This window comes from Elgaria multicarinata, chromosome 7 (genome assembly GCF_023053635.1).
Source record: "Elgaria multicarinata webbii isolate HBS135686 ecotype San Diego chromosome 7, rElgMul1.1.pri, whole genome shotgun sequence".
NCBI classification, from domain to species: Eukaryota; Metazoa; Chordata; class Lepidosauria; order Squamata; family Anguidae; genus Elgaria; species Elgaria multicarinata.
The window spans coordinates 40,893,267-40,908,585 of NC_086177.1; the positions used below are offsets into that span (position 1 = coordinate 40,893,267).

General features: G+C 40.1%; 2 protein-coding genes across 3 annotated transcripts in view; both read left to right on the top strand.

Annotated features, from left to right (window-relative positions):
• TXNL4A (thioredoxin like 4A) overlaps positions 1-15,319 on the top strand; it is a 246,335-nt gene that overhangs the window by 49,021 nt on the left and 181,995 nt on the right. The window lies entirely within an intron of this gene.
• The window catches only part of SLC66A2 (solute carrier family 66 member 2), a 90,190-nt gene that overhangs the window by 18,247 nt on the left and 56,624 nt on the right, over positions 1-15,319 (top strand). Inside the window, exons 3-4 of one of the 2 annotated variants that reach the window (XM_063130484.1) lie at positions 9,083-9,216; positions 13,677-13,730. In XM_063130484.1, the coding sequence (XP_062986554.1) occupies positions 9,083-9,216; positions 13,677-13,730 (188 nt within the window). The remainder of the gene's footprint in view (positions 1-9,082; positions 9,217-13,676; positions 13,731-15,319) is intronic. The other variant, XM_063130486.1, reaches the window with a different exon arrangement.

Sequence of the window (15,319 nt, forward strand, 5' to 3'; positions counted from 1 at the left end):
AATTAGCACAGCTGGGTCATCAAGACTGGGTGTGGTACTTAAGTGCTTGCTCCTGCTGTGATTGGCTTTTCCTTTGTCGCTGTTCCAGCTGTTTGCTTTTTCTCTGCTGCACCGCTGAATTACAACCAGCTCTGCCTCCTGCAACTCAGGCATCTCTGGCATGCAGCCCAATGTGCCAGGCTGTTCTTCTGCCTCCTGCACTTGCAAAATCTCTAAAACACTGTTGGTCGGGGCCTCCACCTCTCCCTGTGCCTCTGGCTGCGGCACCATGAGCTGGCTCTCTTCCTCTTCCTCAGAGGACTCTTATTCGAGGTTAGGCATGACACCAGTAGCATGCCCTCTTATCACCCAGTGTTACTCTCTGAAATTGGCCCCACAGTTAGGACCAGAACCACTGTAACACAGTGCCTCTAGTGCCCATCCCATGGTGTTGATCTGGAACAATAGTATAGTTGATGGGATCAAAAGCCAATGAGAGGTTGAGGAAAATTAACAGGGTTGCACTGGCCCTGCCCCTCTCTAGATAAAGGTCATCCATCAAGGCAACCAAGGCTGATTTAGTCCCTTAACTAGATCAAAACTCAGTCTGGAATTGGTCTGCTAATCAGTATCCTTCAAAAGTGCCTGCAGTTGTTTTACCCCAACTCTCTCAAATACCTTCCCTAGGAAAGGGGGTATTTGTGACATTGGGGGGCACTGATTTGCTCTGCCCCTAGGCTATGGCAGTCCCTCCCCACAGCACATACACTACATCATGCACTGTTCTGGAGGATCCACAGAATCTACTTTGGAGTGTTCCCAGGAATTATTTTGATAGATGCTGTGAGTGAAAACGGAATTGACTACTTTATTGGTCCCTATTGCTGTTTGTGCACCCTCTGGAGTGGCTTTTCCATGGGCATGAGGAGCTGCAGTGGGGAAGCAGTACCTTCCCATTCCTCCCTGCCCTCATTAATGAGCAGAAGTGTTTTCACCCACCCAAGTCAATTTTGGGATGCAAGCCATTGTATTGATAGGCATATGCTTACAGTAACTTCAGCGTATAGAAAACTGCATACTACTTCTGTACTTCTTAGCAGAGGGGTGGGGAAACTTTTTGTTGTTGTTGCTGAGAGCTATGTTCCCTCAGGAGTAATCTGTAGGGGCTTACTAACTAGTTATAGGACAACAGGACTTTTTTTTAAAAGTTCTGTAAAACATTGACATCATCCATTGCTCCCCTAACATGTACAGTATTTCCTTATTCAAGAAAGGTCAAGACATTTTTAAAAAAATGTTTTTATAGAACAAGAGAAATTTATAGAAGGTAAGCGGCAAGTCAAAATTGGTTTGCTAATTTGAACAGAGCAATAAACCTGGAAATTTTAAGGTCCTCCCTGAATTTATATAGATAAATGTTAGGAGTGAAATTTGGAAATTGAATGCCATATTAGTGTTCATTATTATTGTACCCTTCCTTTGATGACAGGGAAAGGATATTAGATTAGATGGACCATTTGTCTTACTCAGTAGATTTGTTTGGATCAGGGTGGATCTATTTAAATCACCTTAATTTAAATCATCTTGATTTAAATTCATGATTTAAATCACCTAAGTGAAAACCTGATTTAATTCAAGTTTGTCACTTATAGTTCTTCACATATTTCTGAAACAGTGATGCAAATCTGATTACTAAACCATGTTAATTCACAACAAAATACAGCGTTTTACACAGAAGGAGGGTATATTTTGTGTATGTTTATAGATAATTTTTAATAATGTAGGGAATAGTGCATAATATTACTTGTGCTATGTCAAGCTGCAGATGCAGCAGCTTTATGTTAAGAATGGCAAGAACTAAATCACACACAATCACAATAGTACTTATTTTATTAAACAATCTTAAATATTACAGCATGCATTCGCAGCAGTCTCCTGAGTTGCCAGCTGATGACTGCCTTAAATTATCTTTTAATTTTCAAATTTTATTAACTCTTAACAGACAAGTCATCTCACTTACAGCAGTGCCATTTAAACTTGTATAATTAGATATCGTCTTCTCACTTGTACTGTCATTTTTAGTCATGGACTGAAACAGAAATACAAGTTTTTCTGCTTTTTCAACTCCCAGTTGATTTCTTAGCTTTGAGTGAACCATGCCAGATGATTAATATATTTTCTCTATGCCTGCAAAGGAAGCTACTGCTGTGAAAAGTTGGCTTAGCAACTGAAATATCTCTGGTTCAAGTTATCTTACCAATGATTTTCACCACTTCAGGGGAGTGACTTTATTTAAAACATCATCAGTAAGCATGTAATGTTTAAATGCTTCCCCTCCAACCCTGAAATTTATTATGCATGTCAAAACAGAGGAGTGGTTTTGAGATGCCAATGCCATGGCAAAGTCATTGTCTTCAGCTGTTAGGCATCTACCTTTGTAAGTGGGGTTGGGAATGTTTGCAAGAGTTAATGCTTGATCCATCTACTTCTTTATTGCCTGCAGTTTAACTTTCTGGTTAGGTATTTCTTTATTCCATATTTCTTGAAGTGCCTTCCAAATGTCAACAGCATCAGCAAGGCAGCAACAGTGTCTCTGTAGTTTGTCTAAGGTATGGATAGAGGCTTCAGTATACTGAGCATATCTTCTATGGTCCTCTTTGATCCAATACTTTGGATGAGATGCTTCTATTTTATTACATTTCCCCCTGCAATTTTTTAAAATGAGAATAGGCCTGGTCTTAATAAATTGTTCAAAACAACCATAGAATTCCATTGAACATCTTGAGGAAGAATTAGTTTGGATCCTCCTTCTCTTTTCAGTGAAGCTGAAGCTAAATGATTGTTACAGAAGTATTTGCGACTACAACACTTTCTTTTATTCCTGAGTGCTGAAGCCTTTGGCTAAAAGATGCTTTAAATGAGCACTGCAGCCATATGTTAATAGGGAAGTTCTTTCTGTTTCTTCTAAGTATCTTCTCATCTTTGTTATGTTTGCAGCTGTGACAAAACTGCACACAAGACACTTGAATTTTGGTCCACAGTTTATTATAGCTTTCACTGCCACTGCTTTTCAGTTGTGTGGGAATTTTTTGATGTTGCAACCCCATCTTCTGCTGTCACATAGGGACATATTGCTAGATTATTGTGTACATTGCTCCACCCATCAGTGCTTAAAGTGGCAAATTCCCCCCCCCCCCAGTGTTCAAGTTTCTTCTCATACAGTGTGTGTAGCAACTTTCCACCAATTTCTGCTCTACCAGGTGGAGTGTAGCCTGGTCGCAAGGACTTAACCATATTGGTGAAGTGCTTATTGTTATCAATGCGAAAAGGGGAATTTGTGGCATAAATGAACTGAGCAATCTTTTCATCTATAGTGTCTTCCTATTGTTTGCTGGTCCTTATTACAAACCTACCCATGGTGATTTTGTTGGATGATGGCAATCTTTGGTTGACATACTTTGGTTGCAGCAGGGTCGCTAAAAGTACCAACAGATGATGTTGTGATTGTGAAATTGTTGGAGATAGAAGTCTCCAGTGCTTAATTAGCAGGATCATGAAACAAAAATGTTTTAAAGTAGTAAGTACTAGTAGTCGGACTCAGTCTCCTCAGTTCTTTTCACTCGATTATTAGGTTAATCATTTAGCATGGACGCAGCAGATTCAGTTCCAATTTACCAAAATAATAATAATAATAATAATAATAATAATAATAATAATAATAATAATATATTTCTTACCCACCTCTCCCTCTGAATCGAGGTGGGGGAAAACATAAAATATAAAAATACTATAAAATATATAAAACTGATTAAAAACACATAAAACTAATACATTATTAAAATAACAGCCAGACATTTTAAAATTCGACTGGGTAGGCCTGCTGGAAGAGATCAGTCTTTATAGCTTTTTTAAATTTAGAAAGACTGTTAAGTTGGCGAATCTTTCCCGGTAGGCCATTCCACAGTCTGGGAGCGGCAGAAGAGAAGGTCCTCTGGGTAATGGTTGTCAGCCTAGTTTTCACTGACTGAAGTAAATTCTTCCCAGAGGACCTCAGAAGCGAAGAATCACTTTTGCAGTAAGTTGTTTAGGGCAATCCAACTCACTGTTAGCCACGACTAACCTTGTTAGTCATGACTAAGCCCATTGATATTAATGGATTTGTTGTGATTAACACTGAGTTGGATTGTCCCAACTTGCACTTGGTTTTTTGAGAAAAAAAGTATGAAATGGGGTTGAGTAGGGAAGCTGAGTTTTGCTGAAGTAAAATACGGAATAGATTGATGGTGTAACCGTTCTGATCTGCCACAATGTTCTACAATAAGAGGCAAGTATTGTGTTATATAAAATAGGAAAGTGACATCCATTGGCAACTAGCTAGACTTCTCTTACTGCATCTTTCTGTACTGTAAACTTGGGTGATAGATTCTGAAGTTAGGTATCTAACTAAACAGGCCATAAGGATTAGCTTAGCTATCTCGGCATGTCTTTCAGATATCTCAGCCTGGCTGCTTCATCGTCGTTTGAAACTTAACATGGCAAAGACTGAATTGCTTGTTTTTCCTCCTAAACCCTCTCCTCACCTCTCATTCTCTCTTACTGTCAACGATGTCACGCTTACTCCGGTCAAGGAAGCTCGTAGTCTTGGCTTTATATTTGACTCCTCGCTCTCCTTTACTCCTCACATCGAGGCAGTAGCTAAATCCTGTTGTTTCTTCCTGTATAATATTGCCAGGATTCGACCATTTTTGTCTGTCTCGTCTGCCAAGACTCTCGTTCACGCACTGGTTATCTCTCGGTTGGATTACTGCAACCTTCTTCTCTCTGGCCTTCCTTCGTCTCACATCAGTCCGCTGGTCTCTGTCCACCACTCTGCCGCTAAGATCATCTTCTTGGCCCGCCGCTCTGACCATGTCACTCCACTTCTGAAATCTCTTCATTGGCTTCCAGTTCACTCCAGAATCCAATATAAACTTCTCCTGCTGACCTTCAAAGCTCTTCACGGTCTAGCTCCTGCCTATCTCTCCTCTCTCATCTCACACCATCGCCCCGCTCGTGCTCTCCGCTCCTCTGATGCTATGCTTCTTGCCTGCCCTAGGACCTCCACTTCCCTCGGCTTCGTCCTTTTTCTTCTGCTGCCCCTTACGCCTGGAACGCTCTTTCAGAACACTTGAGAACTACAAACTCAATCACTGCTTTTAAAACTCAGCTAAAAACTTTTCTTTTCCCTATAGCCTTCAAATATTGAGTTTGTTCTGACTCTATACTGTTAGCTTCTCCCTACCCGGTGCCTGTTTACACTTCCCTGTGCCTGTTCGCATTCTCCTTCCCTCTTTATTGTTTACTACAACTTATTAGATTGTAAGCCTATGCGGCAGGGTCTTGCTATTTACTGTGTTATCTGTACAGCACCATGTACATTGATGGTGCTATATAAATAAATAATAATAATAATAATAATAATAATAAGCTATTTTTGTTTTCTAGTAATATCTAACTTAACAAACAGCTTGGAAATGTACTTGTTAAATCACACTAATACTAAAAAAGAATATAGAATCTTGGGAAATGATGCATCAGGCGTTAGAAGCCCCAGTTCCCAACCCTAACCAAACTTAAGCCAATTAATTCCCCTATCGAGGTCGACCCCAGTTAACTCACAGGCCAAACAATAATGACTTGAAAGGCAGTCTTCTCTCTGATAGGGTTTGACTTCCTCCTTTAAGGCTGTTCACCAGGCTTCCTCTGAAGTCTTCAGTTTGGTCTAGCCGCTGCTCTGTGACCACCCTCATCAGCTGACACCCAGGCTCCTGCTTTTTCCTCTCAAGGCTGCTCCAAGAGTCTTCCTATTCTGACTTGCAGACTTTCTTCAACTTCTACCTCACATGCTCACAGATTGGTTTTCCAGTCTTGCAGGTGCTCCTCTTTCTGGGTGATGCCTTCCTCGGGTCCCTCAGCACTTTTCCTCAGGCAAAACTCCCCAGGCAGACTCCTCCAACGCCTCTCAACAGCGCTTTATATTTGCTCTAGTCAGAACCCTCCAGCCAATCCGTTTTGGTGTGGCCAACATTCCACCACACCACCTCTGTTTATTATTGATTTATTACATTTCTATACTGCCCAATAACTGAAGATCTCAGGACAGTTCACAAACAATTAAAATCATGATAAAATCTAAAAATCTAAAAATGCAGTATAAAATAAAAGTAACCCCCTCCCCCCAAAAAAACCCAGCTTAGCAGCAATGCAAAGATAAATTTAAATTTAGGACCAATACGCACCTTTAGAACGTTCAGTTACTTTCCAATCCAGTAGTACCAATTTCGATCCTACCTTCCCATATATAAAGATAGAAACCTGGCTTTATTGCTCTCTCTCGAGGGTAACGGTAACTGTAACTGCCACGCCACCAGCACAGAACATAACAGTTAAACTTTTTAGCACAGTTTCTTCACATTGACTTAAAGTAAATAGAGGGAAAGCATGGGCATATAAGGGAGATAGTTATAATTAAGATGTAAAACAACAACAACCCAATTTGGGGTTTTATTTTGCTTTGAATGTGGGAGCCCCCAGTTATAAAGGTTTCAGGCATGTATCAGTTTGTTTGTCTTGCTGCAAGTCATAACAGGATTTAGGGATTTATTTATTTATTTATTACATTTCTATACCGCCCAATAGCCAGAGCTCTCTGGGCGGTTCACAAAAATTAAAAACATTCAAAGTATAAAACAACAGTATAAAACCATAATATAAAATACAACATAAAAGCTCAACCAGATAAAACAGCAGCAATGCAAAATTTACGAATTTAAAACACCAAGTTAAAATTTATTTATAGACTGTTAAAATGCTGGGAGAATAAAAAGGTCTTCACCTGGCGTCTAAAAGCATATAATGTAGGTGCCAAGCGAACCTCCTTAGGGAGCTCGTTCCACAGCCGGGGTGCCACAGCAGAGAAGGCCCTCCTCCTGGTAGCCTCCTGGATTATAAAGTGCATTAACATGCAGTACATACAAAATTGCATATATCACAAATCCTATATAACTGTTCCTTCCAACGTAATGTCACATTGGTACACAATGAGACTTTTTGGGGGGTTATGGAGACTTCTGTTATCTTTTCAGTGGGCAAGATGTGTATTCCCCCCACCCCCCAAAAGGCAAGGTGGGCGGAGGGGAACATCAAGTCAGCCTCCCCCAATCTTCCCTCATTCCCTACTTGCTTTTCATTCCACACTGAAAATGACTTGGCTAGCTTCTCTATTTCTTTCCTGAGGACTTACTTTGAATTGGGTTATACAAGGAAACTGAGAGCGATGGGCACGTGCAGACAGCTTTTCCTTTACTACTCTAGATTTATTCAAAGGGTTAACTTATACAAATGAACCTGCCATTTCATGTATACTGTAATACAGCACCAGTTGTACGTGCACCCGCACATCTTTATCTCTGTAATCTTTTTTTAGTTTTGTTTGGTTTGACCATAGGCATTCATCTGATTTTCAGAGGGCTGAATGTGACTTGTCGTTGTGTAATCACAGCTATTCCCACTTGTCTGACTCCCTGACTTTCCTGCAGGCGTGGCTTCTAGCTATGTTTGCTTTATGGAACTTCCTATAAGTTGCATACCACTGCTTCTGTCAATCTATGTGGTAATTCAAAATAGCCAGTTACATTGTACTAATGCTGAACAAGTATTACAAACTAGTGCTGGTATCTGGGAAAGAGGATATACAATAAAAGTCAGTTATCTGTGGACAATAGTGCAAATTAATATTGTACATTTTCGTATAGCTTTTTTTTAAAAACTTACCTGTAAATTAGGAGATATATTTATTCAAGGTGTTTAGGATGTGTTTTGGGAAATTGTGGAATGTATGTGTGTGTGTTTATGAATTATTGTTTAAAAGTATAGCAAGGGAAGAGATCTCCCTCTAGTGGTTTGTGTGAGAGTAAATGAACTCACTTCTATATATAAGTTTAGATTCACTGGCAAAAATAATCTTTGCTTAAAACAAAACCTCAATGATTATCTTTTTGTAATATCATCTGCACCATGTAAGGCCAGGAAACTCAGAAGATAGGCTACACTGTCCACATAATCTTATCCACTTCCCTGTAAATACCCACAACATCCTATTTGTCAATGAATGCCAACTGACAGAAGTTGTCCTATTATAGTTATACCGTTCCAGGGCATGCTTCAGTTAACACCAAAAAAATCCATCCCCTGAAGTAACTTCTACAGACCTATGCACAGGCCTTGTTTAACAAAAAATAATGTGCTCAGCTTGGCGTACGTTTTTTAAATCCAGTGTTTGGTAAAGGGATTAGATAAACAAATGTTGTTGACAGCAGTTTGCAACATAATCCACACCCAGCCTCCGGTAAACTGAAGGAGGCAAGATTTTACTCTGCCTCCTGGCCAGAAAGAGACAGAGGAGAAGCCTGAAGTACCTTCCATCTCTACTGGGGATGTATCTGCTTACCCCTGGAAAGAAATTCACTTCTGTTTTTTTTTAAACAATGTCCATGCATAGTTCTGTAGAAGAGGGTAAAGACTTGTACTCTGCTCACCCAGGGGCCAAGACTAGATCTGAACATTAGGAGAGAGTTTTAATGGTAAGAACAATTGGAAAATGGAGCCTATTGTCTGGGCGATCTCTTTCACCCAAGATCTTCAAGCAGAGGCTGGACTGCCATTTTGTTGGGGTTGTTCTAGCTTCCTATATTGTGCGGGGGCTGGATTAATGACCCCCTCTCCCACACACACATATTTCTGTGATTCTACAATTCTTTGCAAACTCTTGCATTAAGGGATATTTTGTGAAAAGTTGAATAAAGTTTTGCTTCCGGCCCAGTGTTACAGCAGCCTGTCATGCAATGGCTACCAACCAAGTGGATGTACTTTATTGGGTAGGAGATGGTGAGTTATGCTTAACCTATTACCAAACATGAAGTGCATTAACACAGCCCATGTGCAATTCTTTGCTTTACACGTGTGCAGTTTTTAAAGCTCTAGCTGTGCTGTTCATGTTTAAATTGATAAGAGGTTCTTGGATGTTCCCTATCTGATATATGTCATTTCCCCCCTCTCTTTCTAGGTTTGGGAGGCATTTTGAATCCCCCCTATTGTTGCAGAGCATTATAATGATCATTACAATGTTACTGATGCTGAAACTGTGCACTGAAGTACGTGTGACAAATGAGCTGAATATAAAACGGCGATCCTTTTCAGGTTGGTTGAAATAACTGTTTAGTGATGCTGTGAAATACTGTTTTCCTCCTGTGGTTTTAGTTGGTTTCCTTTTGCTAAATTGTAATTTGGCATATGCTGTGTCAAATTATGTTTTGATAATCCAGTGCTTAAAGAGTGTCCAGCTCACCTAATGGAAACGGCTTTTATTAAAAATAAATCAAATATTTACTCTGATAGTATGCCAAACTCTATTCAGTAACATGTGATGCAAATTGAGTGGTTATTTTTTTTCCTTTTGCAAAGCTTGTGGAGAGATTATCTTTTCACTATTCGGTCGCAGCTCATTAGCATATTCATATGTTTTTTGCCAATCATGCTGATCGCCCTAAATCTAGTCTTGTGGAGGCCACTTGAATTGGCGTCATTGCACTCACTGTTCTGCTCAGAAGCGATAACATATGCATCTCCATCTTGTGGATCACCCCTGTCATTAGTTTCTGTGCCATTCCCAACCACATCAGTAGCACTGAAGCTCTGTGTGGTATAGATGACCTGTGTTGCAAAGAACTCACCATGTCCACCATGCAGAGCAACCACGACCCAGAAGCTTCACTGTTGATGCTGAAAGAGGTAACCCTCAAAGCAGGACATGGGGGCACAGTATCACTGTTGCTTGTACATGTAAATATCATTGTCAATATATAAAAAAATATTTCTAGTACCTAAGCTTTTGTAGGTGTTCAGTCTGCTCTAATACAATAGTACAAAAGATATTCTGTTACAAAGCTAAAGTTGTGATTCTGGATTGAACTTATATATTTGCAGTCTTGTGAGTGCAGGCTCCCTCATCTCACCCCACTATCGCAGTGTGTAGGATGTCAACCTATACAAAGATACCTTTTCTTTTTGGTGGTGGTGGAAGTCTTAATTCTCCTAAGTTTGTATTTCATTTCATTACTGATTGGATAACTGCACAACTTCTAGCCTTAGGGTTGCTTCAGTCATGCCGTTATTTCTACATGGGCTCTGTGGCTTTCAAAAATGCCTATTCATGGCACCACAGACAATTGCACAAGGACAACGACTCAAAGCATCTGTGGATGCCTATTCTGTAGCAGGGAAAGCAAATAGAGGGTTTGATCTCAAACCAACGCTGGCTGGAGGGTTTATTAAATAGAATGGAAAGGCTGAGAGAGTCTCTTTTTGACAGCTAAGGCCTCATCTACACCTACTGACATTCCGCAAGGGAGGAGGGATGGTTGCGAGTTTTCCCGGATCTTTGATTGGCGCTCATGAAGCACACGCGAGGGAAGTTTTTCACAAGTAAAGGAGAGCCATTGCAGGAGAACTTGTGGGCAGGACCAGGCAGATGGGTACAGGGGTCAGATTTTTTTTTTAAAAAAAACAAAACTCTTGAGAGATGCACACCAGTGTGGATACACAGCAACACAAAGGGATAGGTAACTGTGTCGGAAATACACTCCTGCGCAGAGATATATTTGTTTTTAAAAAACAACACTCGGAGATGAAACACAACGATGCCCATGCACACACCCCTGACAGCTGTTTGCTGAGCCAGGAGCTCGTGCTGAACAGCAACAGCTTTGCGGAGTGGGGGGTGCACACCAGCCGCGGACTTCGGTATTGTAGTGAGAGAGCTGAGAAAACCGCTACAAAACCACTCAGCGATATTCTTAAATAACTGAGTGGTAGAGCAAGATCACAGCGGGATCAGCTGGTGTAGACACAGCCTAAGACAGAGTTGAAATAAGGTAATGTTTAGAATGCCTTCCCTTGAAGAGACATGCTTGTTGAAATCCATTGAGCATTTCCATAAACTCTCCATCTTGCACAAGTTTGAGGTTCAACCCTTTCTTTTCTTTCTTGTCCAGTTTTGACACTGCCCTTATTTCCTTTTTGCTTTTCTGTAACAGGACAGCTTCCATGTTATCGCTTCAAGTCCTGATCTTTATTCTTGGGTGTTTTCAGATGTCTGCTTTTTTATGTGCTTTTATGAACATTTGTCCAGAGTGGGCATTGTGAAGAAGTATATTCCTCTTGTCACTCATATAGACCCACCTGCATGGAAGGGAATCAGTCTATTAACTGCAAAAGAAATAAAATGGCATCAGGGGAATTAATTTTTGTGAGATTAAGCATGGATCTTTTTCTAGGTTGTCTGCCTTGATGGATGTGCTGATGAGAGTAAACAAGATTTATAGCTTAAAGCTATACATTTGTGTCTTTTGCATTTCTGGCACTTTTGCATGTTGTTGCATGAGAAGAGCAGTTCATTCTGACTTTCTCCATTTTGAGCTGACTAAATGTGATAAATTGAGGGTCCTCTGAAATGTCACCTTCTACTTCAGGGGTTTCTAAACTTTTGGGGCACTTGGGCACATTTGCCAATTTGAAAAAAATGCCCTGGGCACCATCACAAAGAGCTTCTGTAGAGTGATGTGTCTTATCTTTGTGTGTGTGCATGAATGTGCACACTGTCTGTATAGTACTCACTTTAGCTTCTCCTTCTCTCTCATCTTTTCTATCTTTCCCTCTTTTTCATTCTCTCTGACTCTTCTTTCATTTCTTGTTCACTCTGACCTTTCTTTCTTTCTTTCTTTCTTTCTTTCTTTCTTTCTTTCCTTCCTTCCTTCCTTCCTTCCTTCCTTCCTTCCATTTCTCTGCCCCCATCTCTCTTTCCCCCCCCCCTACTGCCTTCTCTCTTTCTCTCTCTCTCTCTCTCTTCTCTCTTCCCTCATCTATTTCTGACTTCCTTCCCCTCTGCTCACTTGCTCTCTCTTTGGCTTCTCTCTCTCTCTCCTCTCTTTCTGTCTTTCTGGCTGTTGCTATGGTTTGTCATGACATCCAAATGGACAGCAGGAGTTGTTTGAGTTATACACAAAGCTCAAATAACCCACGGTCTACTGCAGAGTTATTTGAGGGTTGTTCAGATAACACGACAAGCCATGGTAACTCCCTGGCAGTGGTTGGATATTCAGAATGGCCCTGGGCATGTGTCATAACCCACCATGGCTTAAATAAGCCACACTGGGCTGTGATGATTGTGCAAACTAGCCTTCTGTCTTTCTCCCTTTCTCTTTCTTATCCCCTTTGAAACCTCACTTCTGAATCCTGGCATCCCTGAGGCCATCAACACAAAAATTGCCTCTCCAAAGCTGCTATTTGCATTTTAAGGGAAGCTCCAATGAAGATTTGATTACTGACTATGTTACAACAGTTAGTGCAGAAGAGTTGCACTGGGTACAGAATTTTATTTTTGTATTTTTTAAATTAGTTTTATATACCGCCCCATAGCCAAAGCTTTCTGTGCGGTTTACAAAGATTAAAACATTGAACATTTAAGAAAACAGATATACGGAATTAAAAAACCATAAAACAGATAATATACAAAAACAATATCCGTTTTAACGGATATTGATCTGGAGTTCAGTTAGAAAGCTCAACATATGTTAAATGCCTGGGAGAAAAGAAAAGTATTTGGTATCTGGAATGTTTTTAATGTTTCTACTTTTTAAAGTGTGTTTCTAGTCCAGTTGTAAAGGTACAAAGTTAGGCTTGAAAACACACAGGCAATGCTGAGATGGATACAGCCACAGGGTTGACCAGAGCTTAAATGCCCTGAACTTTGACTTCATGGTTTCCCTTCCCAAGACTATTAGAAACAAAATGACTTCTGGGAACTCTGCAAACATATGTAAAGTTCCTTGATGTGTAATATTTTCCCAGAATGCAGGTTTTTTTTGTATTTATTTACTTATTTATTTGCTTATGTCATTTCTATACCACCCAATATCCAAAGCTCTCTGGGTGGTTCACAAAAGAATTGGGTTATCTTGGATAGAATTTAGCTGTTGTTTCTAGTACCGGTATATGCACAGTCGTGGCTATAGAGTTCAAACAATTGTTGGTATTATAGCACTGGTGAGGAAGTGAGGGTAACCTATATCTCTCAAGTGAATTGAAATAACAAAGAAAGCAATATTTCATTCTGTGATGCACTGGTTGAACATAAGTGCATTGTACATAATCATCTCTTGGATAGTAGGCTTGATTGTAAAGCTGTGTTTATCAAAATACTAAGGTAAACTCTTTTATGCTCTTTTGACTTAGCTAAGCCTAGAAGCACTTAAAAATTAAACCTTTCAGCCCCACCCTAATCTGTGCTTGGTATTGCTATAGGTATTAAACATTTGCTCAAATTATGGATTCTATGGATCATATAACGTACATAAATGTTTCTGGTATTTCTCCAATACTTTTAGGCAATGTATTGTGACTCCATTACTTTTATACCTATCTTCAGAATCCAGGACAATGTCTTGTAGACAGTGCAGGAACTAAAACTATTTCTGGCATGATGATTCCCAGCAAGATATACTAACACTGAGCTAATTTAAAACAAACTTAAGAGGCCTGCTACTACATGGAGTCAATCCCGTCTGTTTTGTCTTTGCTTTTTCTTCAATGTTTGACTATAGCTGCAGATAGTAAAGATGAAGAAATCAAAACACCTCCCAAGAGATCCTTTCTGGGTATGTACTTTACAAACCCATGCTGCATGAAGTTGCCATTCGAAACACCATCCATTCTTCACTGCTTTTTTAAAATGCTTTTGCCATGTTAGAAATGAATGCATGATTGTCATTTCTACAACAAGGCTGCCTGTGCTATATTTTTCTTAATAGTAAAATCCCACTTTTCAGAACACTTCTAAAAATGGCCAAGGAAAAAAGATGCATTCAGTTTTGCTCCTCAGACTTTCATTCTTTTTATCCTCTAAATATTTCTCTCTTTTAGTTTTCTGGCCACATTTGAGACCATAGGATTTACCCTAAGGCAGAGCAACCCTGTGTCTCCCAGATAGTGTCTGGTGATCCAAGAATGGTGCAGATCTCCTCCAAGGCCATAAACAGCTATGACCGTGGAGAAGGAAATCCTATTGTGGATCTTCCCTCCTCCTAGCTGCCATGGAAAGCTTCTCTTCCAAGGTTGCAACTGCAACCTTGTAAGAAAAATCAGAGAGGGAGAAAAGGATGTGTGCTGGTGGGCAAGGAGGGGAGGGAGGAGGAGAGGCCAGGATCTGCAGGATCATAGAATAGTAGAGTTGGAAGGGGCCTATGAGGCCATCGAGTCCAATACCCTGCTCAATGCAGGAAAAGTATTCCTGACAGATGGCTGTCCAGCTGCCTCTTGAATGCCTCTAGTGTGGGAGAGCCCATGGCCTCCCTAGGTAATTGGTTCCATTGTCGTACTAACAGTCAGGAAATGTTTTTTTCCTGATGTCCAGCCAGAATCTGGCTTAAAGCCTTTCCATTGCCCATCCTGGTCAAGAGGTAAGTAAGCTAGATGAGCCAGGAGGCTTGTTTAGCTGTGAATGTAAAGAAAAGGAGGAATAGGAGATATTTTTGCCTCTGTTGTCCTCCTGCCCTCCCTGGCTCCTGCTGGTAGGGCATGAGATAGACACAGCATTTGGCACAGGACTACCTGTCTATCAAGAGGCAATCCCTTAGGATTATACTCCTAATTACCCTATGTTCCTATTTTTTTTATTGCACTCAGAAGCGTAATTTCATGTGTGAAGAACAAGTGTGGGTTTTCCATAGCCAGGTTGCTTCAGCTTCAGAAATTTAATTATTTATATCCTGCCCTTCTGCCCATCTTCTTTTTTGAAGTTGTCACTAAAGGAATTCGCCTTTGGTGGTCTTCACTGAAAAATGTGTTAAAAATGCAATTGACCCATCCTTCAACTTGAGTTTGTAGGAAATACCATTTTCCTCATATGCAGGTTGGTTTAATTCTTCTATTTTTCAAAGAATAATTTCCTGTTGCATCTTTTTTCAAAGCACTTTTGTTTGCTAAACATCTTAATAACTTTTTGTTCTTTGGTTTTCATCATTAGCATGTAATTTTCACCAGTTTGCTGTTAAAAAAAAAAGTACTAACGTACAGATTGTACAGTGAGTTGAAATTCCTTAACTCGGTGTTTACATTCTTGCTTCCTGTCTTGTTTGTGGCGCATGGTGGAAAACTGTAACCTATTAATATGTTCAAAGAAGGATTATTAATCTTGGGTGCTTTAAGGTTATTGTAAGTAAATAAGTAAACACACTAATTGTTTCTT